Genomic DNA, 27,236 nt, shown 5'->3' with positions numbered 1-27,236 from the left:
AGTTCTTTGTTATTGAATTTCGTTCCAACGTATAGAATTTTCAAGACTAAACTGCACTAGAGTAACTTCTGCCGCAGTAATTGACCAAAGTATAATTGGTAATTACAAATATAATTTAAAGACACAAACAAACTAATAATTGATAATTGGTAGAGTGAATGTACGTAGGTATTACATAAGTACGTAAACAAGCTTAGATTGCTAGCATATCTAAGGTTGCTTATTTATTATATTTTCAGTGCAGTGGTTCAATTACTAGTTCTTCTTCCTCTTCTTTAGCCTTTAGTCATCCACTGCTGAGTGTAGGCCTTCTCATTTGCGTGCCATTCTCTCCAATCTTGGGCTATTTGCGTTCAGGTATGTCTGGTTATGTCTTTCATCTATCGAACCTTCTGGCGGCCGACGCTTCTGGTACCGGTCCTCCGTCTCCACTCCAGCACTCTTCTGATCCACTGATCAACGGTTCTATCCCGAATGTCTGTTTTTTATTTTGTCGCTCAGAGTGACTTTGCTCCTTTTTTTGCATTTGGTCATTTATTTTACATTCAATTTCTTTTTATTTCAGGGTTGTTCCCGATTCCAGAGTACCCGGAGTTAGAGGCGGGCCAAGGCATGTGGTCAGCCGCCCTCGAAGTAATCTTGACGACCCTGCGATATCTGGCACCGGCGACACTGCTAACGCTATTCTGGGGTCAACAAAGTTTCCTGTTCAAGCTATTGAAGAGCGTCGACTCTGCTTTTAGAGCTAGTGAGTATTATCATCTGTAAAGTAGGTACCTACTAATAATTATCTAATTAGAAGTATATATACGACTTTTAAAAGACCCATTAGGAGGTAAAAGATACACCGTTATAGACAATTAATGAAGTCTAGAAACGATATTTAAATGTCAGGTCCCAGGTCCGTAGTCTTTCTAGTGGAAGGTCTTACATTGCATCTTTGTACTCACTTATGAAAAAAGAGAATATACCTACTGCTTTCACAGAATCAAACAATTCATATTACAATTTCACGCATGAGACGTTCATTCCTAAGTCAAATGTTTATTTTGCCTACATATGAAATCTGAGTTTATATTTCTTGTACTTGAATATGTATTACAGTCATGGTCGGATGGAGCTGAGATAATGGTAAACGCGTATTACGTTACCTATGCCTACATATCTACGATAGTTCGTAGTATACGTATTTCGTGTTAGATGTATTAAGATCGTAGATAAATCACAAAAGAAATTAAGATTTGAAATCAATTTTTTCCGCGTCTAAATAGCGTATATTTTTCAAAGAAACATTAGTTGTATTGCCTTAATCCACTCACACGAACAGCCTCATACCTTTCTACATTAGTTTTGATTATAGTGGCCCTCCCTATCGACCCTTAGGGTATACGCCAAGGGCACTATAACCTGTGCGCGCACAGAAACCTTATAAGTTCAGATTCTGACCCCAAATCAGCCAGTGTACAGGGTCGTCACAGAGCTCTGTCACTTGACTTCATTCGGTTCTCGAGGCTAATGCCTCGGGTGAGCCGCCCCAGGTGCACGAACAATACCCACCCTATTTTTCAGATAGGTACCGGAGCTGTAAGCACGTTCACTTACCAACGCTGAAAAACGACGTCTCTTCAGTTCCCAATAACCTAAGCGGCTGGAGGGATTGGAGGATATCTAGCTTATTATCTACTAGCTCTCCGGGCTAGTGCCAGAGATGCCAGTCGAAGTGCCCTGCGACAATGTCCGGACATAGCTTTCAACTTAAAGGGCAACACACGTGTCCCGCGCGTCTCCTCGCCTCAGGCTCTCAACTAGACCAATACTAAGACGCGCTAGCTGCGCACAGGACGAACGTCCCGGCCACACACCACCGGGTCTACCCATTGGATGTCACGTTCATTACTTTGATACCTCAACTAACACATTGTCCTTAGCAAGGAGATGTTCTAGCTCTTTTTAGCCAAACGGTCCGTGGTCCTTTTGTTGCGCCATTTGAGTACTTAACTCGAATGACGCCGTACTCTAATGGCCCCACAAAATTGTAACATCACTAGCAAAGTAATTTATTTCTTACTTACTCATTGTTTCTGAAAGCTGAATATTATTTACAAACATAATTTTGATTTTCCTCCTTACATTTGAAATAATTTCACATCAATTTATTAGAATTTGTTTGCACACCTACTTACGTATTATCTCGACTCCAATCTTGTCCATTACTAAATAGGATAATTGTTTGAATTAGGTCTGCCTAAAAAATCCGCGCGGTATCAAGGTACAAATGAGAAACATAAAAAAAATCAAACGTTTATAATTACGCATTGGCCATTGGAATATTTGTAATCTAGGTCTCTTAAAGTGCTGTAAGCACTGTTGTTGGTCTCTTTGTTATCAAAGTGGTGTTAATTCAAAGAGTTTTGTTAATACCGAAACAAGTTAGTTAGTACCTATCTAAAGCGGCTACGTCATGCAAAAACCATAAACGCGGTAACACATTCCAACCTAATTACAATAGTTTTTGACAAGTTGTGAGTGGTTTGGTATCTCATGATGAAATACGACACCTATGCCATTCACCCACAGTATATATCTATGGATTCACCAGTTCTGGACGGTAAGAATTATAAACTTAAAACTTTCCCACCTATTATTTAAATGCGCGCTAAAATATTATTTTTAAAATGACCATAGACAATATAAAGAAAAAAAAATTTTTTTGTTTAAACTTAGCTAGTAGCACAAACCGCACGGATTTTTTTGGCGAACTTATTAGATACGAGTAGGATATAAACTAATCATTAAATTTTTTTATAAGAAAGACACCGACGTCGTTGAAATCAGTTAATGGAAAGTGGATGAAATCCAATAAACCGGATTCATCCCCTATATATTTTTTTCAAATTTGAATAGAACCACTACTGAGATATCCCCTTTCAAACAAAAAAAGAACAATAAAAAAACAGCCGAATCGAGCGAGAGCCTCCTCTTTTTTGTCGGTTAAAAAGAGGTCGATCCCGTAAAATAGTCATCGAAATGAAAAGCTCACTTCAGAAGCTTATTGAATAAATATTTTGACCTTAAGACTGTGTAATAATCTCTCATTAATGATAATTTTAATAATGTCATTATAACTTCCGATCACATCAAGAGCTATCTTAAATCAAATTACTACGCACCTGTGAATTCAAAGGTTAATTAAATAAGCAATTTGGAGTTATCTGTTCCACAATGTTAGTTTGGATCTTGATAATTTTAATTCTAAGACGGCTGTAGGCAAGATGTTTATGATTAACATTTCTCTCTTTGTGTAACTCTCGCCTTTCGCTTGGGGAAACTTAGACAAGACAGACAAGGGGAATTTTCTCTAATATTGATAGGAATTCTGCCCTCCTTGTCATAAATCATAACTAACGCATTTGCATTTCGGTAACTTTCGAGCTTAACTCCTGATGTTTTTTTTTTCTCTTGAAATTAACAAAACAATGAATAATTAGTATATTTTCTATATCATCACTCCAATTTACCCTTAACGTCTTACTATTGTTAATAACATCATAATAATTGTATCATTAGGATCCGGTGGTGGATACCTGATGACCTATAATAATAAGGTCCAACCTAGTTTATGCACCAGTTTTCCGCCTCACAATTTAACTGTACGTATTATATTCTATCGATTATTGACTGAAACTTGGTTTCGTTTAAGCAATAAACAAATAAATTGTATAATTTGAATCATCATTGGCCCTTGTCAACTGATGGGCACAGGTTAAATTGAACTATTATAATTATTATTTAAGAGAAGATATATTTTAAAGTCTTTCATTTTAATTCATTTAGATAATCAAATCCGCCTGTCCGTATTAAAATGTATATGAATAAAAATTTATTTCGTTATACTAGTAGTACAACTGTAAAAAAAGAATAAAAAAGGCAGTAACCAATTAGTAATAAGTAGAACGTTGTAAACATGCGCAATTCAGACATTTCGTGAAATTTTACCTTCTTTCACAATCCATCGATAAAGCTATCGACAACCCTGCAAGTGTAATTTTACACCGTCTTCAAAAAAAGACAGACCATAGTGTAATCACATTGTAAAATGTATTGAGGTAGAAAAGAGCAATAAACTAATTGTATTGTTTCTGGAATAATTTAGGTGGAATGTGTATATTGTTAGTGTTACCTAAAAAAATGTCAATTACGCTGATTTTGCTTAACAATAAAACTAAAACTACATAAGATATTAAAAAACAAATGACAAATAATAACTCCATTTCACTAATCATCTCGATTACATTACGTAATCTAATAAAGAGAACAGAATTGACATTCATAGAAAACTGTAATGCTTGCACAAGAAAATACTGCTATATGATTTATATCGATTTTCTTCACACGTATATGAGATTTCATTATATGTAACTGCATAACTTATGTAATTAATAAAATAAAATGGAAATAAATTAATTTGCTACTCCGCGGACTCGATGATGGTTAAATCGTGCAAAATAGATACGCTTTTATTGCATTTTCTTCATGCAGTTAATTTTAACATCCTGTCTCCCTAAGGATGTCTCGTAGAAAGACGAAATACTTGTTGTCTATAGTTTTGGTGGTGGCATTCGTGACTGTATAGTCTGTCTTTTTTGTAGACAGAGCATAATGAGAGTCCATGGCTCACGCATAAATATTCTTCCGACTATCGACTGAATATTGGTCAAGCTTACGGAATAAATAGCCGAACTTAATTTATTTCAATCATCATCGGCCCATTATTCGTTCAATTACTGAGCACAGGTTCATTTGAATTGTCAATTTTTGTAAATTCATACACATATACACTGTATTTAGAACTATGTCTACAAAAAGTACAAAGAGGAGACATATCTTAAACTTTTACATTTTAATTCAATTTAGATAATAAAATTCGCCTATTCTTATTAAAATGTAGATATATGAATAAAAATTGATTTGCCACTAGTAGGCCAACTGTCGAAATGAGAACAAAAAAGACAATAACGCAATTAGTAGTCATTAGAACGTTGTAACATTCACAATTCATTATTTTTTGGCATAACTTTATCTTCTTGCACAATCTGTCGATATAACTGTCGCCAACACCTACATGACTATTTAAAACTTTATGATAACTGGCAATCCTGCAAATATCGTTTTACTCCGTCTTAAAAAAAGATAGACTATAGTTGTGCTTGTGTTTTCTGTTCTATTAATTTTACTTAGATGGAGGGCGGGAAAATGAAATTAATAAAAAGAATAATGAACACAAGCGCAGCTATTGTAATGTACTGTACCCTTGTAATGTACCCTTGTAATGTACCCTTACTGGGTTCGCGGAGTAGAAAATTAATTTACTTCCATTTTTAGTAACTATGTAACTAATACAGAGCGAGATTGCCATGAGATACAGCTATAGACATGATACAGCTCAAAATGTGAAGTAGGTACTAAATCGAAAATACCCTGAAAAGTTCATTATTATTATTATATATATAAATTATTATTATATATGTATATAAAGCTACAAGTTCTTACTCACTGATAGAAATAGAGCGCATACTTCCCGATATGGTGGAAAAAAAAAAACCGTTGTACGCGGATAGGCTCCAAAGTAAAGATTCAAATATGAGAGGACCGCCTGAATATGGAAAATATGAAAGAGTGAACAACGGCCTGCAAAAACTATAATACATGGGGGGGAATTTTTGTGCATTTTTATGAGATAGGTACACCCTGGTCAATTTCCGCGGGAACTAATAAATGTTCGAAATTCAAATAAACAAGACGCCATACAAATTTCAAAGCCTCCTATCACGGAAACTATTAGAGATAGGTAGGAGGTGCTCGAAGGAATGTCATAGAGGGTAACACTGGGCAACTGCCTGGGTTAAAAAATTCAAGATGGCGATTTCAAAACGGCGGCCGAAAAAAAAACTTGCTTCAATCCGGCTGAAAATTGGCATGCGAAGGTCTTTATTATATGGCCGCCATACAATCTTTTTCAGCGGCAGATAATAATTTGCACTAATTCGATTGAAAATTGACATGTCGTTGTCTTTATGAGTGTTTAATAATAATTAGCAATTAAAATTTATTTTTCACCATTATTCAATATGGCTACCATATAAACTTTTTGGGCGATAGATACAAATTTCTTCTAATTCGACTGAAAATGACATGGCATCGTAATTTGGGGTAAAAATTTTGTTTCCGCTGTTTTCTGATATAGCCGTAATTTATTTATGTAACTTGCTTTGCTCGCACTGAAAATTAGCACGAAAAGATTTCTAAGATTGTTTGATAATAATTAGTGGTCCTAATATTTTTTTGTAATTTTTAAATATGGCCGCCAATGAAGAGCTATTTAATTTTTTTTAAAACAAAGACCTAAGTGCCGAGGCCGCGGCCGAGGTCCGCGGAGGGCGAAGCCCGAAGCGTCCGCACGCCTTCGTGTGGAGGTAATTATATACGGAGGCGTACTTAATCGATTACGAGTAGGTACAAGATCTCACAATTGTAAAAATGTAAGGCATACTTCCCGATGTAGTCGAAATGAGATACTTATTATAGCGTTGGTGTATCTCAACCATATCTGTTAGATTCCATTTTCCCAAAAAGCTATGCCAAAGAGAAGTATTTAGAGGGAAAAAATGCTAAACTACTGCCGAATTTCCTGTACTATGAATACCAAAACAACGATAATCCAGAATGCTCAGACCAAAACCAACTTAGAAATGTTCTACTCAAGTTTTTGTCGCGCCGCCATGTTTAAATTAATAAGTAGGTAGGTATTCGTTTTTGTACATTTCTTTAAATAAGAAACAGTGTTGGACATTAACTTTATGGAGTAAAAGAAGTGTAATTTATGGCATTTGAAATTACTACGAACATTTTTGTTGATGCGAAAACTCAACATTGGCGCTACCAAATAAGAGTAATTAACTTTTAGTTACAATTGTATAAAGTTTTTTGAAACCAAACAACTTTCGCATGTTGTCTTTTCGTTTTGTACCAGTGAAGGGAAATATCGTGATGAAACCTGTATTTATGTCGAAAACGGTTCAGAAACCTTACAAAATGTGTCAAGTTTCCAATTCACATTGTTCCAATGTGCCAAATTAAAGCCTTAGTAGACTCTTGTCTGATACTGAGCACGCCCTTAAAATTGTATCAACAGGTAAAGTACGACGATAAATAAACTATGACCTATATAAATATTGAAATGTACTTTATAATACCATTACAAAACTCTAAAGTATGAAACAGATATTTGCATTACATCGCAGTTTCAGCCCGTTTCAGATTCTAACTTACGGCTGTTTACTCGTGACTCATGTCTAAAACTAAACAATAAAGTCTGTGTCTGATGACTTATCCTAATCTTATTTGTTTTTATTTTATGCCTTGAGTCTAATTAAAGCGATATTTTATCTTTAACTTTCCTTCAAATGTGAACATGGATTCCTTTACAAAAGCCATTCAATATCATAGATAGAGTCGCACCATGAAATTTTAAGCGAACTTTTTTAAAATCCTTTGTAATTAACTTATTACGCCATTGTGCCTCAAGAAGCAATAAAAGGTATTTGTAAATACTAATCTTGTATCCTTACCAACTATATCAATAAATTACGTAAGATATTTACTTATGTGCTTAGTGATAGCACAGTCTAAACGCGCGACGTACAAAGTAAACATCGTGAAAAAACAGGTCCACAAAATCTCGACTAAAACATGTGACGTGCTTGGTATTCAAAATCAAAATTTTCCTATGCTTTTGTACAGTAGTACCTAAGTAGTGTTTAAATTAACACAATTTGTCTCTTTACCATTCCAGTCGTATTTTCAAGCGAAGGACAAAAGCAAGAAGTGTTGCAATGGCTGGCGGAAGCCGGACCCGTGCGAATCGAACACCTAGAGACTGTGTGGCGGCACGGGTGGATCCTATGTGGTGTGTTAGACTCCGCACTGCCAGGCGCCTGCGCCGGACATCCACCTACGAGGCTTTCTTTGAAACATGCTCAAGCGATCGCTGATCATTATCTTGGCGTTGAACCCGTAAGTATAATGATATATTCAATATGACTTTTATTTTTCATATGAGAAAGAAATACAGTTTATTTTCTTTTTATCGCTTTTGACCTCCATCGCACCTGATGAAAAGTGACATTAAGGTCGACGATAGAGCATGCACGCCATTATTTAGGTGTGCATGCTCCAGCACCTCTTCACTCTCGATTTGAAAATCCCAGAGTTATATCCTTCAGGGAACTAGTCAAACTATAAATTAATCTAATATACTTACTTCAATACTAATATAATACTTCAAGATACTTAAATCACCATCTACGAGTGAGTACAAAAGATCAAATCATTAGCGATCATATTTATGGATTTTAAGTTAGTGTTGATAAGAATTATGTCAACAGTAGTGTGACACGAAGCCATAAAAGACTAAATCTGTTCATAACAATATTTAAGTGGCTTAGTCTACTTCAAAAGATGAGAACTCACTATTACGTTTACAGTGTGATGTAAAGCAACTAACTTTAGTACCTTCTTTACAGATTATTGTAATTTTTTGTTCACAGGTCTTCTCCCGTCAAGAACTAGAATCCAATGGCGCTTTAAGCAGACATCAAGAATGGAAACTAGCTACATACTTAGATCGAATTCGACAAGCTCTAGCCAAATTAACACCTCCGGTTTCTAAACCGCAGTCTCAAAGAACTTCACCAGAAGCCATTCAATTTACACTCGACTTTATAGCCAAAGGGTCAGGCCTGATAGCAGCCCAAGTCAAAAATAAAGCGCAATTCAAGGTATGCCCGACGTCGCAGCAATCTCTAGATCCAGGTGAAATAACAATTCTCATAAGAGGTCCAAAAGACACCTACGGAATGAGCGTGATACCTCCAGTTTTGGGAAAGGCTCAACTAATCAGGAAGAAGTTGTTGGGGTTGCAAACAAAACCAAACTTGACGGAAAATGCTTTACCTATTACTCAAGGAACGACGTACTTAAGAAACTACGGAAAGAACGACATGACTAAAACCTACTATATTCCGAAATCACAGTACGATATTAACATCGAAACAGAAACTTCAATAGATCATGCTAAAATAAGCTACACTGTAAATTTAGAAGGCAAATACGAGATTTATATTACCAGTCGAGGTCAAAATATTGTTGGATCACCGTTTACAGTAACTGCTGCGAATAATGTAATAGATATTTTTGAGAAAGATAATGAATGGTTGGAGCATGGGGAAGAAATTGACATAGTGGATGTTAAAACTGACAGAAAAGTTATTCTAAGAATAGTTGATTTTGTCACAGAAAAGATGTTATTGAATGAAAATGGTGTCTTAGAAAAAATAAGCGACGACGATGCGAAACTTTTGATGTCCACTGACGGGCTTGATGCGAAAACCGATCTAAACGACAGAATAAAAAAGGCTATAAAAACTATAAGCACCAAATCTAAATCAAATGGCTTTAAAGAAACTGCGAGAAAAATAGTGCAAATGAACAGAGTCTGCAATGTCATGAAAGGCCTTGTTGCTCAGAAACCTAAAAAAACAAAGAAACAAAATAGTCTTGAGCAATCAAATGAACGAGATGCAGCTTTTTCTCGCCCAAGAAGCCAGCAAGATGTCCCAGACATAGTGAATTCTACCTTCAGTGATATGAAAGTAAACCCATTCGTTACTGAAAAACGAGATAAGTTTATTGTACCTAAAAACATAACTGTCTCTCTTTATACTGAAAAAGCAATGCCTTTGTATGAAGACAATATTCGGAAATCCTCTACCGACCTGAATAATAGTCCTTTGACTCTGTGTACTAATGATGATGCAGCAGATAGTCTAACTAATTATAGTGAATACCAAGACCAAACCCAAGATAACATTTTAACAGGTAAAGCGAGGACCTGCAGCAACCCTTTCTTAACCGAAATGTGTATCCAAGACTATGCAATTGAAAAGGAATTGCGTTCATTTGTAAACACGGAATATGAGACAAATAATTCGCAACACGAAGAAACTGAAGATGGTCCTATAAGGATCATAGTGGACGAACAAAAGAGCGAGTCTCCATCTCCTATTAACATGAACCCTTTTTCTGAACCTGATGTGATTCTGGAAAGACCAAAAACACCAATCCTTAAAATAATTACTGGAGAAGTTAAAAACCGTGATGGTTCAGTGTATATCGATCCTGAAACAGAACGATTCACCGATGAAATACTTGCAAATGAGTTTATAAATCCCTTCTTTCTTCATCGTCACCAAAGCCAAAATGACGAGACACTACCTATAACGGATTTTATTATAGGTGCGCCAGTATCTTTGCCCCCCTTAATCAGAGCAACAACACCCGAACCACATATGGAATCATTACTAATTACTAGTCAAGAAAACACAGCAGTACTTGTGGACGATTGTGGAATCAAGCAAGACAGCATCAACAAAGAATCTGCGTCCATCTTTTCAACGCCATTACATTGTAACAAGATCAAAATAAATGAAATTAACACGGAAGATAATCACCATTCGCCAATTTCCTCAACGTTCCATAGTTTAGACACGAACACAGCTAATACCGACAATATAGAAATAATAAGCTTACCTAACATCAGCGAATATCAAGAGAGCTTTGAAATAGATACACAATTTGCGATGGATGAAACTGTTAAAAAAGATATCTGGGATTCAGCATACGTAAGTATAGATGACAATAACAGTTCACCAGATAGCAACAACAATGATAACCAATTGTGTGAGATAACTAGTAAGCAAAGATTTTCTCTTAGCGACGACAATTTTGAAATTTCTAACATGGGCCCAGCAGAACGTGAAATATGGCAAAGTTGCGCAGAACTTCAAGATAATCCACCAAAACAATACGACGAAGTGAAAATTAGTAGGTGGGAAGTCAAGAGGCCCGCATTTACTCCAATACTAGAAGAGAACGATAGAAGTATGTCGACAGGTTTGAAAGAGACTACAAGATCTGATACAACACAAACGGTTGACACGGCAGTGGCATTTCCTGAACTACGGGATAAGTACGGAAAATACCTTACTAATTCCGATTGTATTTCAACTGATTTCAAAGAAATTACGATCTCAAACAAATTTGTCACAGATATGACTAAAAGATACGAAGCGAGTGTCGATTCCGCATCTGAATTACCAGATGTGAAAAGACACGCGAAGGAATTAGAAGGTAAGATTTCTGAGGTTCAGGCAAATGTCACTGAATCTGTTTCAGTAAGTCAGACCCTTCAAAAATATGAAAACGAGGTACCCAACAATCAAGGAGTTCTATTTGGAGATAGTAACAAAAGCAATATTGTGTTAGAAAAGAAACAATATTGGGACAAAAAAATACAAGAAATTGAAGCCATGTCATTAGAGGAAAATAAATGTCAACAAAAGCGAAAACGGGTTTCTGCAAGACATTTAAGGAATAACGATTCATTAACCAAGCGCAGAGGAAAACAAATTGTCAAAAATTTCTTAAACGCAAGTGATCAACAAACAACAATGACCGAGGCACAGATACCAATCAGATCAAGTCCTTCAAGCCCTGATTCTCAAACATCTTTAGATGAACCTATGCCCGACGTGAAACTCGTTGACAAATGGAAAAAATATTGGGATAACAAACTTGATACCGAAAAAGATGTTGAATCTACTCGTTTCAGCGCAAAATCTCCTAAAAACAAAGAAACGCGTGTATCACAACAGCCGAAATACAAAAACGAAGATACTGTTGAGACGCGCAAGGAACGATTTGAAAGTATTACACCTTCGCCCGTCAAGCAAGAATTACCCGAAGAGGTTTTTAAGGCGTTTGAAACTAGCCCTAAAAGATTTTTCGGGACATCCAGGAAACAAATCCTAAATAAAATTGACACTTTTTTAGGAAAGCCAAGCACCCCAGACGAATCATCGACAGAAGTTAGCGGTGCTGCCCATCACGACATCGGTTTGGTTTCTAGTAGAATTTCTTTGTTCCATAATATCTCGCAAACAGAGGAGGTAGCTTGGAAGGGAAGAAAATGTCAATCCATGCATAATATTTTCCAACGAAAAGAAAGCAAAATAAGCAATATTTCTGATGGAAACACGTTTGTAAACGAAGACAAAACAATTGATGAAAACGACTCCAAACTACTCGAAGTTACTACTCCTAATATAATGAACATTATTGAGACTAATGCGTTTAATGTTTCTCATAAAGACAAAAGCTCTCAAATGTTAAATAAAATTAAAAGTTTCAAAGAGACTACTAATCAGGACGAGAAACCAATTCAAGAATTAGCACTGGAAACACAAACACCTTGTGTCTCAAAAGTTATAAGCCAAAACAACAGCGCCAGTAAAGTTCATGGAAAAAGCAATCCTATTGCAATACTTAAAAAGTCGTCCTTCAGCAAATCTGAAATGGATATTTTCAAGAAATTTGAACCAAAGCACGAAGAAGACGATTTCGATAAATACAAGTCATGTGATGAGTTGCCAAGAATCAATGTTAAAAATTTCATAACATTATATGAAAGCGTATCAAAGACTGACATCAATCAGCCGGTCATCAAATCGAATTTGAAGAAACTTAACGGTACATCGTCAGGTTCGTAATATTAATATTGTGAAATAAATAAGAAATAGTACTTGTGACATATACCTATGTATAAATTTCTTGTGCAATTTTACCAAAAAAAATTAAAAAAAGAAATTTATGTTACAGGCCCTGTTAACAAAGGTGGTTTACAACACTTCTCTACGAGACAATTTTCATCACTTGACGAACAGACTAACAGTATGTCGGCTATTGATCTGAGGCCATCAAACAACAGTCGGCTGAACAAAAACTTTGGGAGTGAAATCTTTAATTCCAAGAACGTCTCACCTGACGTAAATAAAACTGATCTACAAAAATCTGAAACAGAAAATACTTACGTCAGTCTTTCGGATATAGAATTAGAAATAGTGGAAAAGGGTGAGGAGCCTATGAAAGAGGAGATAAAAAAAGATTCAGATATTAGTCATACTGACTACAAAACACGATTCAAGATGGCTAAGGAGTTCTTCCAATCAATGGATGAGATTAGAGAAGTCAACAAATCTAAGAAACTAAATGAATGCGAGATGTTGCTGTTAAAAACTTCGATAGAGTCCACAGAATCTCCAGAACCAGAGAAAGAAAATAAACAACAGAAAAAGAAAAGCAACATAAAAAAGTCATACTCATTGCCGTCATCCGAAATGTCCAAATACTGGAATAAAGTTGTCAAGATCTCTGAAAAGTTCAATGTAGACGATCTTTTCAACGATGTTATGAAAGGCAGACTGAGTCGACAGGGCAGTTTGAGAGGCATACCCCATAAGAAAGCAGTTCTTGAGACTTTTAAATCTATGGAAAGTCTAACCGATAACAAAATGAGCCCTTATGAAATGGCAGTACTACAGCTTCAAGACTTTGCTGAAGAGAACCAGATTAAAAATGCTCAGACGTATTTAACCGAATATCCTTACTTGCCGACTACAGATCCTTCTAAATATCAGTCTAGATTAGATACTAAAGCTTCAGGTCTTGTTACTTTAAAAGAATTAAAGAAAATTAATCAAAAGCCTAGAAGGAACAGTGTGCCAGATTTAAGATTGAACACAAAATTCACGGTTAATTTATAATTACGTTTTAATTCAGTGACATTGTTTAAGGTCCTACACCGGTGTTCGCAAGTCAGGTCCGAAGAGGAAGACGTAAGAGATAGCAACAATTTACCAACTTAGGACCTAGATTTTAGGAAATAAAAATGACAGTATTTGCTAGTACCTAAAAGTTAGTGTAATACTCAGTTTTGATGTCGCTAAAGTTTAATTTCTTTCATTCATTTTGTGCTGTTGTTTAAGAATTTATGTTTTCATACTTAATGTATTATTTAAAAATAGTACGGTTAGGCTAAAGCTCATGTACAATTGTACAGACTCTGAATCTAATTGTTAAGTTTTAAGAATAATTAATATCCTTGTAATCTATTTATTTCCTCAAATAAATTTTAATTGCAAATAGTGTTTAACTTCCAAAGGCGGATAAAAAATGCAACCTTCATAATTGTTACAAAATATTTTATTTCTAAGTAATAATATAATTTACAAATTCTTGTTCTGAAATATAATGCTGTGGATTTGCAATCTCCACTACAACATAGAGATCATACAATTTTAAAACAACTCACTATATTTAATACCACTTTTAACATTGAGGTCATCAAATACGACAGACCGTAAAACCAGTGGAAAGTCCAACAGTCGCTCTACAAAATATTTACCATACGCATCTGTACCCTCACGAGTTTATAGTCATATATAGTATAGTCGGTAGCGACCGCGTAAAAAAAATAAGTTGCTTTTTCTTGTGACTACTAGATGGCGCTGTACAATTGGCCAAATAAAATTGTCAAATCCTTTGCGGGATCGCTAGCTACAACTGTCACAGCAACCGCATTGTAGAAACACTGAATTATCGCTATATAAGCTTTATAAGATAGTATCGCTTTATAAGCAGATTAGTTACAAGCATTGAATATGACTGATACGAGGACCTATTGTAAAATATTTCCAAATGCGAAATAGTCCAGCGCTCCTAGTGGACGCGTAAAGAACTTAAATATGCTCGTTTTAAAATGTAGTCACTAGAGCTGCATTCCGATAACAGCTGCTAAATAGAAACAAAAGCTGTTAAAGCAAAAACGACATAAGGATGGAGTATTCCAGACTTTCGAGGGAAGAAGGAACGGTGAAAGTAGAATGCGCACTTTCCGAAACGTATCCCATAGTAAACCGACAAGCAGGCCACTTTTCTGCGGTGTTTGAAATTGTAAAGTTTTTATTCCACAAGAGAGTGGTTGCAAATTTTTTTTTTTGCTTGTCGATGCTCCATTTTTTTCTTTTTTTGCAAATGCAAGTTAAATCCTGTTTCACCGCTGGTGCGATACCTATTTTGCAGTCGGGGCGAAGTCCGTATGACTATGCACTAACGTGTTCGCAAACGACTTCCAAGTTTCTAAACTCATGATTGAATTACAGAAATTTCAGGAACTATGTATTACAGATTTTCCTAGTTGTTGTTTTGATGACGTATACGTTATAAAGAACACTTAACATAGTTCTAACTAGGTATTATCATTTAATATGAATCTGCACATAAGTGGACGCCGCGTCAGCTCGTCTCCATCGCAACCAGGCTGCCGTCTGCGAGTCGGTGCGAGATCCTCGTGCTTCTAGTTGTTGGTAATACGCTTCACGGATTATACGGAATGCGTCCACGCTTCTGTATGGCAGTTTTGTTATGGGATCTATGTAGCGGGCTGGTTTTCTGGAAAAATTAAAAATTTGTTTGAATAACGTGTTAGTTCGAGCTCACGAAAGAGTAACGAAAAAATTCAAATTTTTCAGAAAAATAAATATTATTCCAAATAATGATTCTTATATTTTTCTTAGAGTATAGAAACCAAAGGACATGTTATAATATAAATCAGACGTTATATGTATGTGATGCATTGAGACGTCGAAAACATAAACATTTTATTGTCTTTGTTTAACTACTGCGTGCCGTCGTAAGCCAAAAGAGATAACACTACATTGATTTATGTCAAACACGGGAATTGAAAATACGTAACGTCATCTTAAATACCAACTGTCCTCATTTTGCCATTTTTGTAGTGCCCTTTAAGAACCGTCTCCGGTCGTCAAAGGGAAGTACATCAAATGTCAAAACCAATGTTTGACCAAATATTTTAATGAATTATTCGCATGAATTGTAATGAAATGGACAAAAATATTGAATAAAAATGCGTCGCTGCAACATTAAGGGATGCGTCGCTGCAACATTAAGGGGTGCAGCAGTAGAAAAAGTGGAAATCAACTGAATGTTACATCATACAATAGCCCAAACATCTCATGTAATTAGACTAATTTAAGTAGTTTATTCATAAGTCTTGCGAATTTTGCTTGGTTGCTTTAGATGGCATGTTTGTTAGTATATTTTGATGATTGTTGATAACGATTACTTTGAGATAGTGTTGTTCTTGTAAGCAGACATATTATCGATATTCTGTTATTAAAACAATTCACTAGAAGGTTATTATTATTTCAGAATTATTATTTTTAAACTTTACCTATGAATGAAAAAAGATAGAAAGAATGGTTGGAAATTATAGCACTGTTCGCTCCATTTTGAACAGACAAATTTTAATTAAACTTTAAATGTAACTAGGTCACATGATAATGCAATTCCATCGTCATATTTATTGGTAAATAATTTTATATTCAATTTTGATTTAAAATGGCTCCTTACTTGCCTAGTAATAATAGCCTAATATTAATCATACTTTGATTACAGCAAACTATACAAATTTGCAAACATAAAAAACAGTTTCAACATGCTTGACGCATTTCATTTGCATGTCGATATTGACTTATCTATGATTATGGTACAACACTAAATCCGCCATATGTGTGGTGCAATTTTGGTATAAGTATGTACGTTTATTCCGTAGATAGAGCAGCTCCTTTCCTTTATTTTTTCCATCCTCTAAGATATTATTCCACATTTGGCTAGTGACACTTGTCAAAAGTTGAAAATACCGAACGCATACACCAACGCAAGCCATTATAAAGATGTTTTTTACCTATAATTCTTTTTTTCCCTGTTGTCAGTGATCTCAGCTCTTGTCCAATCATTTTAAATCTGGTTTTACGCTAACTTGCTTTTAGCTATACAATTTTATTTTGTAATTCACAGTAAATAAAACTTCAAACGATATGTCTAAACGGAGAGAACATAATATGAGCCTTCGAATTATGTTATTGCCACAAATAAAATTCCCACAATTTGAAATTTTTCGGTAAATAAATTACTATTATTAAAAATATGAATATGGGCATCATCTTCGAAGAAAGTCTCTTTTATTGCATTCAGCATTTTAATTGTCAAAATAAGAAAAATGAATGTGATAACGAAGAGTTTAAAAAAATAATCATTAGAGCGAACATTGACTATGCATGCGTCTCAACATAATTTTATCTTCTTTCACAAACTATCGACAAAATAACTTAATTACTACAAGTAATAAAACAAGGACATGACAATTTAAAATGTTAAAAGTGGCAACCCTGCATACGTTATTTAACTCCATCTTAAAAAAATATAGTATAGAATAACTTACTTAGTAACAGCACAAAGTAGTTCTCTCCTCTTCTTAGGTTGCGATTTGGGGAAGCAAGAATTGAATGCTTCATCATTGATGTCATTTTCAAACGTGAGTAATGTTCTTTCGACGCATTTCACGTTCTTTGGCTTTGGCTTAGACGATTTTATTTCTTTCCTGGAAAGTAATAATTATAACTTTAAAAAAAACTGACCTATGTTAATGGTATTACATCAATTTGCCAAGCTTTATTGAAATCGGTTAACGGAAAGTGGGTGAAATTTGACGCCCTTAAAGGTGGAATATTATCTTCCAATTAGTATGGGACCATTATTGAGGTCCCTTTCTAACAAAGAAGAATCATCGAAAACGTAATATACCTACTCACAAAAAAATACAATGGATCTTTTTTTTAGTCGGTTAAAAACATGTAGGATCAGGGCTATGCTGATTAAAACATTTAGACAACTTTTATGAATAAGAAGATATGGATAAGATGATAGCTCTGCCTAACGACATAAGGAACATTTTAGAGCTCCTTCAGCAAACATAATTAAGACGTCTCTATGATTCCTAAAGTCATTGAGCTGCTAGAAGCAAAAAGAACATTAAAACTTACTTGGGTACATCATCAATTTTAATCTCCTCGTCAAGACCAACGACGTCTATGTCAATTTTAGTACTTCTTGTTGCGTCGTCACTGTTCACTTTATTGTCTTCAATTGTCTCTGGTTTAAGTTCTGGCATTGAAACATCCACGTTTGATAGGTCTCCTGGCGTCAGTAGACCTGAATAATTGTAACTTTTTAATAAAAAAACCAACCTCAAAAGTTCGTGGAATGACTATTTACATAGTTTACGTATTTGCATAGTTTTATTGAAATCGGTTACCAGAGAGTACTCGAAACCGGATTCATCCCCAAGTTTCCCACCCTTAGAGGTGGATTTTCTTTAAATTTAAATGAGACCAATATTCAGTGTACCCTCATTCCAAAAAAAAAATCATCGAAATCGGTTCACAAATGCCGAGTAATCACACACACACAAAAAAAAGAAATACAGTCAAATTGACAACCTCCTCCTTTTTTTGAAGTCGGTTAAAATCATTACCAAATATGTTTTTAATACTAATGAAATTAATGAAAATGGTCAACTAGTTTGTCAGTACACGATTGACACGAGGGCAAAAAGGAAAAAACAAACAAAAATTCCCCAACCACACATGGTGTGGCAACATGGGTATATAGGATTTTTTTTGTGTTTGTTCGTATCAAGAAATGTTAGAAAGTTACGTAAGTGTTTTATTGAATGTCAGGATGTTACACCACGATGATATTCAATAATTTTTTTATGAAATTACTCCACTAGTCTGTTATAATTATTAATATTAAAGATCGAACAATTAGAAAAAAATTCGTTCGATCCGGCCGGACTCTAACCGACGTCTTCTAGCAAACCGTGATAGACGCAATGCTAACTAAGCCACGGAATGAACCAGATGACCCCACGAACTTTTCTATGTGCTTGTTTGTCAAATCTTTGTATCTGATTTTCGGAGCGACGGAATTCTTTCTAAGTGTTCGATCTTTGTGTTAATACGTACAACAAGTTATGTAAGTAATAGGGGTTAAAGTATGAAATTGCCGATTTGTACTGAAAATCTAAATTGTTTATTTTTTAAATTTTTAACAAATTTATTTAATCAAAATAGTTGCCATTATTATCTATACATTGCTGCCATCTAATGGGAAGGTTATTAATGCCTTTGCGATAGAACTCCGACGATCTAGACTGCACAAACTGTGTGAAAGCATTTTGTACTGCCTCCTGGGAAGAAAACTTCTTGTCACGTAGATAATTGTCCAAATCACGAAAAAAATGGTAGTCCGTTGGAGCAAGGTCTGGTGAATACGGAGGATGACGAATGGTTTCTAACTGCAGTTCCTGAAGGGTCAAAATGGTTTCTCGTGCTGTGTGAGGTCTCGCGTTGTCGTGGAGCAATAATGGTGAAGATCGATTCATGAGTCGGGGCTGTTTTACTGCTAGTTTTGTCAACATGGTTCGGAGTTCGGCACAATAGACATCTGCCGTTATTGCTTGACCAGATCGGAGAAAACTATAGTGAATAACACCATGCTGAGACCACCAAACAGTTACCATTACCTTTTTATTGGTAAGTTTTGCTTTAGGACACTGTTGTGGCATTTGACCTGGGGTCAGCCATTGCATTTTTCTTTTCCGGTTATCATAAAGAATCCACTTTTCATCACATGTTACAATTCGATCCAATATTCCTTCATTTCTGTACCGGTTCAACAAGGCAACACAAGTTTCAACAGGCGTTTCTTTCTGCAGATCAGTCAAATCATGAGGCACCCATTTTTCGTATTTTTTTATTTTATTGATTTGACGCAAGTGAGTCAATATTGTGGGTAAGGTAACGTTAAACCATGCCGCTAATTCCTGGGTAGTTTGACTAGGATCGGCTTCCACTATCTCTCTTAATTCATCGTTATTCACCTGTGTGGGCGGTCTTCCTCGTGACTCGTTCTTTAAGTCGAAATTTCCATCACGAAAGCGTTTAAACCAAAATCGCACGGTGCGTTCATTAGTAGACCCCTCTCCAAACGCAGCATTGATATTGCGGGCTGTTTCTGCCGCGTTAGTTCCGCGTCGGAACTCGTATTCAAAAATCACTCGAATTTTCGCAGTATCCATCTTTCTTGTCTAAATTGAATAACAAAAACAATTGAAAGTCGATATTCAAATGTTTCAAATTAAAAAAAAAAAAAAATCACAGAAACCATTTGAAAAAAGTTTCATTCGAAAACCTCAAACCATGAAGATTCTATGAAAATTCAAAGAACCTATTGCAATAAAACGGCAATTTCATACTTTAACCCCTAATATTTATATTAATTATGACCACAGACCATAAGTCAAGAGGAATGCTAATCGCGAATCGCTAATGCTATTACCAATAGCGCGATATCGCAACGAGTACCAAATAGGTATTTTTGTAACTAAATTTGTTTTACATTCACGAACTGCAATTAATCAAAGCTACTCTAATTTCCAGTGATAACAAACAAATCAACTAGACGGCGCTTATTGCACTACTATTTTGAGGAGGGATAATACTCCCGGACACAAAACTCGAGCCACCTTGCATTTGTATTCATAAAGGGCTAGAATATAAAAATATAGTTATCATCGAAGAAAAAGTTTTCTCCAGTTTTTTAAATTCAAATTTTCAATAAGAACTTAAGAAAATGACGTTTCGTAGACCAGTTTCAAGTTGCATAATAGTTCTTGATCAATCAAGCATTGTTTAATAAGCCAAGGGCATTTAATATTGAAAATGCAAGGTGACTGGAATTATGTGTCTGGGAGTATAAATATACAATTGATCTATTGTAAATGTACACTTTTTAAGTACATATAATTATATTAATTGCTCCATCTATATTAGTTAATCTACGTATAAATTATAACTACTATTAACCTTACCTTCTTCACTTTTAATTATGTCACTTAAACTCAGATCTGCAATAGGTGTCAAGCTGGTTTTGTCATCATCTCCAATTTCGGATATTAGTGGTACCGAAAATGAATGATATCTGTAAATAAATGAATTTACAAAAATTTTTATCATCTCTAAGGTGTATTCCAGAACTCTACTCAATGTTCAAGTCAGTCACACTTGAGTATGATTTCAAGCACTGGAAATACGACCCAAATGGCAAGGAAGTCCTTAAACTCAAGTGAGTATAATTTCTAATGCTTTAAATCATACTCAAGTCCTGATTTGAGCATTCAGTCGAGTTCTGGAATACGACCCTTAATAATTTACGCCTGACGTATTTATTTCAGAGAATTACATCTCTCCAAAACACATTCCATTTGAAGAGTGTTCAATCAACTGGGTGTTAGTAAAATTAAAGAAAATTTCTTACCTAATAATGGGTCCTGTGATAGTTTTCTTTATAGGCCTCACTTTCTTTCGTTCCATTTCAATTTGTTCAAACCTTTCTGCAATAAAACTAAAATATTGTAAAGTGTGTCCAATAACAAGTAGTGTGAAAAAACAATAGCATAAAATCACACAACTACATAAATAAGGTTCCGCCTCACGCCGCTAGTAGGTATTCGTTTTGTCACTCGCTAAGTTCTACTACAGTAGTAATATTTCCATTGAAAGCAGCAGCTTGACCACTTTCAACGTTACGAACTCGGCTAAAGGGTAACTGTATTACCCCTCTTCTTATTCCATTGACTCGCTTTGTAGATTAGCTTTCACTAGTATTTATTTAAGGGCACATAAGACAATATCTACATAATAATATAGAAGTATATGTGATATTATAGATAGTAAACACGAATAAAAAGTTATGATACTAAAAAAAATTATTGTTGTCAATTATCTAATACCAACAAGTAAGTAGTTATATTTTGCGTGTGATTGATGGGTTTCAAAGAATTTGAAGTGTCATATCAGCGATGGTCACCTTGATAGTTGAATGAGTTCTCCACTAGCAAGGTTGTACTACTATCTTGAACCATTGTTATATTGTTCTTTATATTTCTTAAATATATTTTTGTCCAAGAATTAAAGGTACTTAATTCTGAATAAAATCAATAAGGCTGTGAACTGAATGACTGAATGTTTGCAGTTAATGCGTGAAATCGTAATAGACTTCATGAAGCTGAGATCACGACAGAATAAGTGGATAACGACTTCACGCATTAACTGAATGCAGTTATATCGACTACTTGAAGTTGGTTTCGACTGCATGCAGTTGAAAGTGCGCTGCTGGCACTGCTTGGGCATGTGTGTTCTACGGATTGTAATGTAGCTTCCGCTGCTGGTGAGTCCTGTCGATTATAATGTAGGTAGGAGAGTAGTAGTAGCCTCCGCACTCTCGCTTAGTAAGTTTAAAGTTTAAAATTCAAAAGGGTAAAGAAATAGTGGTAATAAATCCAGTTTTATAAATATTATTTTTTATAAATATTACTCCCGTTTTATTAATATTTGTGATCTTTAAAATGTTTATCGCACAAGAGATTTTTGGTAACTGGTAAACAGTCCAAAAAATTAACGAGATGTGTTCGCTACAGCGATCGGGCAGGGAGTGGCGATGGAACGAAACAAGATCAGAATGGCGAGACAAAGGAATTATTAAAGAACGATTCAAAATTTCAAAACGAGTGGCCAGGAACTAGAGAAAAGGCGATAAAAAGGTGGGATGACGATGTAAGGAGGTCACATCGTCACACAGTTAATGCGTGAAGTCGTTATCAACTTCATGCAGTCGACGTCTCGGATAACGACTTCGCGCATTCTACTGCATGCACTCGAAACCAACAACAACAACCAACAACAAATATATTTAAGAAATATAAAGAACAATACAACAATGGTTCAAGATTGTTTGTAAATGACCTCAAACCATCAAATTAATGGGAGTCGCAGCTCGAGCACTTATTTATACTAAAGAATCAAACAATGGGTTATTAGAGGAGGTTAATTAATGATGCTAACTTTATAATTTAGTTCTTGGAACTATTAGTAAATAAGTCGTAAAAAATGTTGTAAAATGCAACTTTATCACTTGTTCCACATTTTTAGATATCTGAGACAAATGTTACAATCATAACTCATATTTATAATGGCAGAGATGTGACCCTTTGCAACATTCTATAGTCATCCACACTGATAGTTTCCACATCCTATTTTTACTAGGGTACTGTTGTCAACATCATATAACTATGTACAGATAAGGGCACAAGCTTAAAATTGGTGGACCGTGTTGCATGGTACTACAAGTGATATTCAAACAAAGCTGTTTAGCTCAGTTTTAAGCTTATAGTGCTCTTAACTGTACCTGGTTAGGAGATAGAGGATAATTGACAATGATCATATTTTTTTCAGTGTCGTATGGTTCATTTTGGATGGACACCTGAGAAGACGTATTTATGAACTTCTAGTGGCGGGTATCTTTATTTTTTGTAGGTATGTAAGCAGTGTATATACCATTGATAGACACTTACCTAAACTCTTCAAATTCTCCTGTTCAGTAATTAGAGCTTCCTCTAACAATTCTTCCTGCGTAGGCATCCTCTCTTCCACTTTCTTCACCTTCTTTTTCTGTAGTTCTGATCGAATCTTTATCCTCTGTTGAGTTTCTAGTGACTTCACTGCTGTACTTTGTCGTATCGATTTTCTTTCTGCAATATCGTTTTTAACAAAATATATCATACATATTCATATAAATAATTTGTCTCTATTCTTGAGGTCAAGATCTCTGTCTATCAAGAAATGGCAGAGACGATTGTCTTAATACCATTAGAACTATAGAACTTGTAATTTCTGAGCATATTGCATTAAAAGCATATTTACAATGGACATGACAAGGTCTACAATATTTAGAAATTGATTCAAAATACAATGGTTATATTTACAACAGGATAAAACTCCTCAATACCTTAGACAAGAAATTAAAATCATACCTATTGAAGAATCTAATGCTGATTTATCGAGTTTTTCAGTCTTGTCAGCCCTCTCTTCCTTGGGCTTGGGTTCTTTTGGCTTTTTAGCCAGTGGCTCCTTATGTTTAGATGCTCCTTTTCTTTTTCTGTTGGGATCCTGAAAAGACAAATTAGTTATTATATGTAATGTCACAATATGTATTCATTTATATAAGTCAGAGACAGACTTGATGGTATGTATGTATACTAACTATGCCCGCTCTCACTGCGGTAACCAGAGACTACTCTATCGTTTCCTCCACTCACATTATACTTTAGACCTGACCTTTTTTAAGGATACCTTTTACACTTAGGCGGCAACTTCAGAGCGACGGAGCGTATAATGTTGCGTGTCAGCTAATAGTTTTCGGGGCGTTTAATGTATTGACCGATCAGAGTCAGCCGCTTAGTGGCAACCATATTTGCAGGAACGATACACATGTTGTTTTATTACATTTCAGAATAGTGTCATATCATAAATAAAACACGACTTGTGAAACACTTCCATCAACAATGCATTAATGCATTTAAAACCACTATATGAATCGGAATGGTTGCTTCCTACAACACCCTGCTCTTCCACTGACAAGACACTTAACTGCATGCTGTAAACACTGTTACAAAGACTACTCAATGCAAATCTGTATATTTAGCAAGGATGCACAAATCGACGACCTGCTGTACACTACATTGTAGAGAATTTGCTGCCTTATGCTACTAACATCCATCCATTCCATATGGTCAAACCAAAGAAGCATTCCATTCTCAATCCTAGTCACTAAACCATTTCTGCACCACACTCATTTATCACACTGATTCACACATTCTGTTTCTAAGATTTATGCCACATTTACTATGCTCTCAGTTCAATGAAAATCCCTCAATTCTGTTAAGTGTTGCTTGCCAATAAATGTGGTGTGTGACCACTTTAAATATCAGAAGAGTATAAAGTCATAATGTGGTAAAAAAACTGTAATTAGTGATACGCAATTAAATACAATATAATCTATTCTTTGGTACAAGCAATTCTATAACAACTTACTTTATAAGCTTTAGTGCCAACTTGGCGTTTTCTCTTTTCTTCTTCCTCTTGGTCAGATACTGGTTCATCATTTTCATCTATATCAAAATCTGAATCAACAATGTCATCTATTTCTCTTTCTTGCCTGAAAAATGTGAAAACAAGACTTAATTAAAGCTACAAGCTTGAAACACATTTTTTTCCATTGCCCTAATATTTCTGTCCCGCTTCATAATTTGTTACCTCCAAACTTCTAACATAAATAATCTTTTAACTTTTGTGTTTCCCCCCTATATTTTCTACTCTAAGTAAATTCATCCAGGTAAATAATATATACCTGTAAATCCGTGTTACATGTTTGTGCCGTCTTTTGTTTTTTGATTCTCACCTGAGTACTTCCGTGGACCAATCCATCAACCGGTTAATGTCATAATAGTACTAAGTGTTTTTTTTTTGTTTTTTGATAATTTTTCTTTCCACCGTAACATTGGTAAAATCATCATTCTATGTAATGATGGAGCCATAAAAATAAAAAGTGAAGTGTGAAGTTCCTATGCCCATGATGCCAGTGAATCAACATTTTGATTTTGAATTAATGACATTGTACTGATAATGAGACATATGTTATTTTTATTCAGTCAACATAAACCATTTTAACTCAGTGTGGCCAGTAAAACTTGAAATATTTATCTTATGTGTAATGTCATGTGTAAGAGATGTTGCACCCCTCATGGAAGAATGGCATAAGTGGAGTTAGGTCAAAAATATTTATCGCTCTATTAGATACAGAAAAATATAACTCACATCCTCTCCAATTGTAGTATTATTATTAGGGTGGCTTCATTTGGAGGCCTTTGAGGCCCTTCATCACTGCGACCATAAATGATCCAATTGTAGTAACTATCCACTAATATTGTAGACAGAGTTACAAGAATTGGAGAGGATGTGGGTTATATTTTTCTGTATTCAATGGAGCAACAAACATTTTTGACATAAGTTCACTTATGCCATTCTTCCATGAGAGGTTCGCACCCCTCATGGAAATTAAGCATCAATCGCTGTACAGGCTGGGGATTGATGATAGGTGGGAGTAAAGTGGCTGCGAAATTATGACCAAGAAGTGGTTATAAAACATCAACAAAATAACTATTTAACATTACAGTCGCAAATCAAAGATGGGTAAGACTGCACTGGTGGCACCAAATATAGAGGGCCTATAAGCAGAAAAGTGAAATTGAATGATGATGTTTTATATTATTTAAGCTGTTGAAGCTAGTCTCCCTTCAAGTTTATTATACAATTAATCAATAATTGGAAACAAATTAAATTTTTTATTGACATTCAATTATTTTTTGTAAAATTACTGCACTAGTTTGTTGTAATTATTAATACAAAGATCGGAAAAATTCCTTCAATTTGGCCGGATTCTAACTGATGTCTTCTAGGAAAAACTGCCAAGCGCTATGCAAACTAAGTATTACTGCTACTACAACTAAACAAATAATTGGAAACAAAGTTGATAAAACAACTGCGTATTCCAGGTAAAATGTATGACAATAGCTCTCAAAACCTTAGGACTCGTAATTATCATTAATTATGAGTTTATATTTTGCAAACAAATCAAACAATTATACATAATTAGGGTCGCTTAATTCTGGGCCTATGCATCCCATTACTGCGACCATTAACTGATCTATTGTGATCACCACTAATTACACCTTGTGACATATACTACACTCCCTGTTTTACTTTGCCCCATATTTGACGTGTGCTTGTTCAAGCCACAATGCCTTGTTAAGGCTCTAGTCAGCATTGTGATTCCATTCCTGTCCAGTGACAGAGCTTCTCTACAGTGTTTAGCATGTATGCAGCTATCAGAGCTTTCGAATGCTCACAATGAACAGTATTATTACTCATCAAACTAATAAATCATCAATAAAACATACAGGAACATTACTTACACATAATCTCTATCTTCTTCAACCTCCTGGAAACCTCCGTAAGTTGTTTTATAGAAATCATCCTCTTCCTCATCATCGAGCAATTTTGCCATTCGATTGCCGGCATTAGAACGACGCTCTCTTCTAGCCATAGTTGTAGGTAATTAGTTCCTCCGAAAGTTAAAATCACGTTGATTTAATTACTTCTTTTATCTGCCGTGTAAAATAATCTCAAACACAGACAGACCCAGACAAAACAAAAACCAAGCCAGCCAGCATCTTCAAATTTGTGCAGCCAGGCTGTGACTAGAGATGGGAAAAACCACGAAAAAAATGTTGTTTTGTTCGAAAATCGCCTCCAATGCAACGGAACAAGATATGTCAATGTGTAGCTTGATGCGGTGGCGTGTTTACATATATACATAAAGTAGAGGTGGGTGATAAATAACGTCACGATGATCCGCCGTCAAACAGTATCACTGTGACTCGTTCCGAAGGAACGACGTTC

At 35.2% G+C, this 27,236-nt stretch overlaps 2 protein-coding genes across 2 annotated transcripts in view; one reads left to right on the top strand and one right to left on the bottom strand.

Moving 5' to 3' along the window:
• The window catches only part of LOC113225497, a 72,623-nt gene extending 58,567 nt beyond the window's left edge, over positions 1-14,056 (top strand). The window contains exons 2-5 of the mRNA XM_026457810.1: positions 566-748; positions 7,853-8,073; positions 8,607-12,657; positions 12,775-14,056. Of these exons, the coding sequence (XP_026313595.1) occupies positions 613-748; positions 7,853-8,073; positions 8,607-12,657; positions 12,775-13,718 (5,352 nt within the window). The 5' untranslated portion in view covers positions 566-612 and the 3' untranslated portion in view covers positions 13,719-14,056. The remainder of the gene's footprint in view (positions 1-565; positions 749-7,852; positions 8,074-8,606; positions 12,658-12,774) is intronic.
• Positions 14,057-14,204: 148 nt separating this feature from the next.
• LOC113225500 (vacuolar protein sorting-associated protein 72 homolog) lies at positions 14,205-27,064 on the bottom strand. The gene is made up of 9 exons (XM_026457814.1): positions 26,750-27,064; positions 24,810-24,933; positions 23,750-23,885; positions 23,291-23,467; positions 21,196-21,271; positions 20,750-20,859; positions 17,859-18,027; positions 17,258-17,416; positions 14,205-15,405 (listed from the first exon to the last, which is right to left on the bottom strand). The coding sequence occupies exons 1-9, from the start codon at positions 26,878-26,880 to the stop codon at positions 15,213-15,215; spliced, it is 1,275 nt and encodes a 424-aa protein (XP_026313599.1). The 5' UTR covers positions 26,881-27,064; the 3' UTR covers positions 14,205-15,212.
• Between the last annotated feature and the right edge of the window lie 172 nt (positions 27,065-27,236).

Source organism: Hyposmocoma kahamanoa, unplaced genomic scaffold (genome assembly GCF_003589595.1).
Source record: "Hyposmocoma kahamanoa isolate Upper Pololo Valley unplaced genomic scaffold, ASM358959v1 161, whole genome shotgun sequence".
Taxonomy (NCBI): Eukaryota; Metazoa; Arthropoda; class Insecta; order Lepidoptera; family Cosmopterigidae; genus Hyposmocoma; species Hyposmocoma kahamanoa.
The sequence above is the reverse complement of the archived record's forward strand: the minus strand, read 5'-3'. Positions and strand labels throughout refer to the sequence as shown.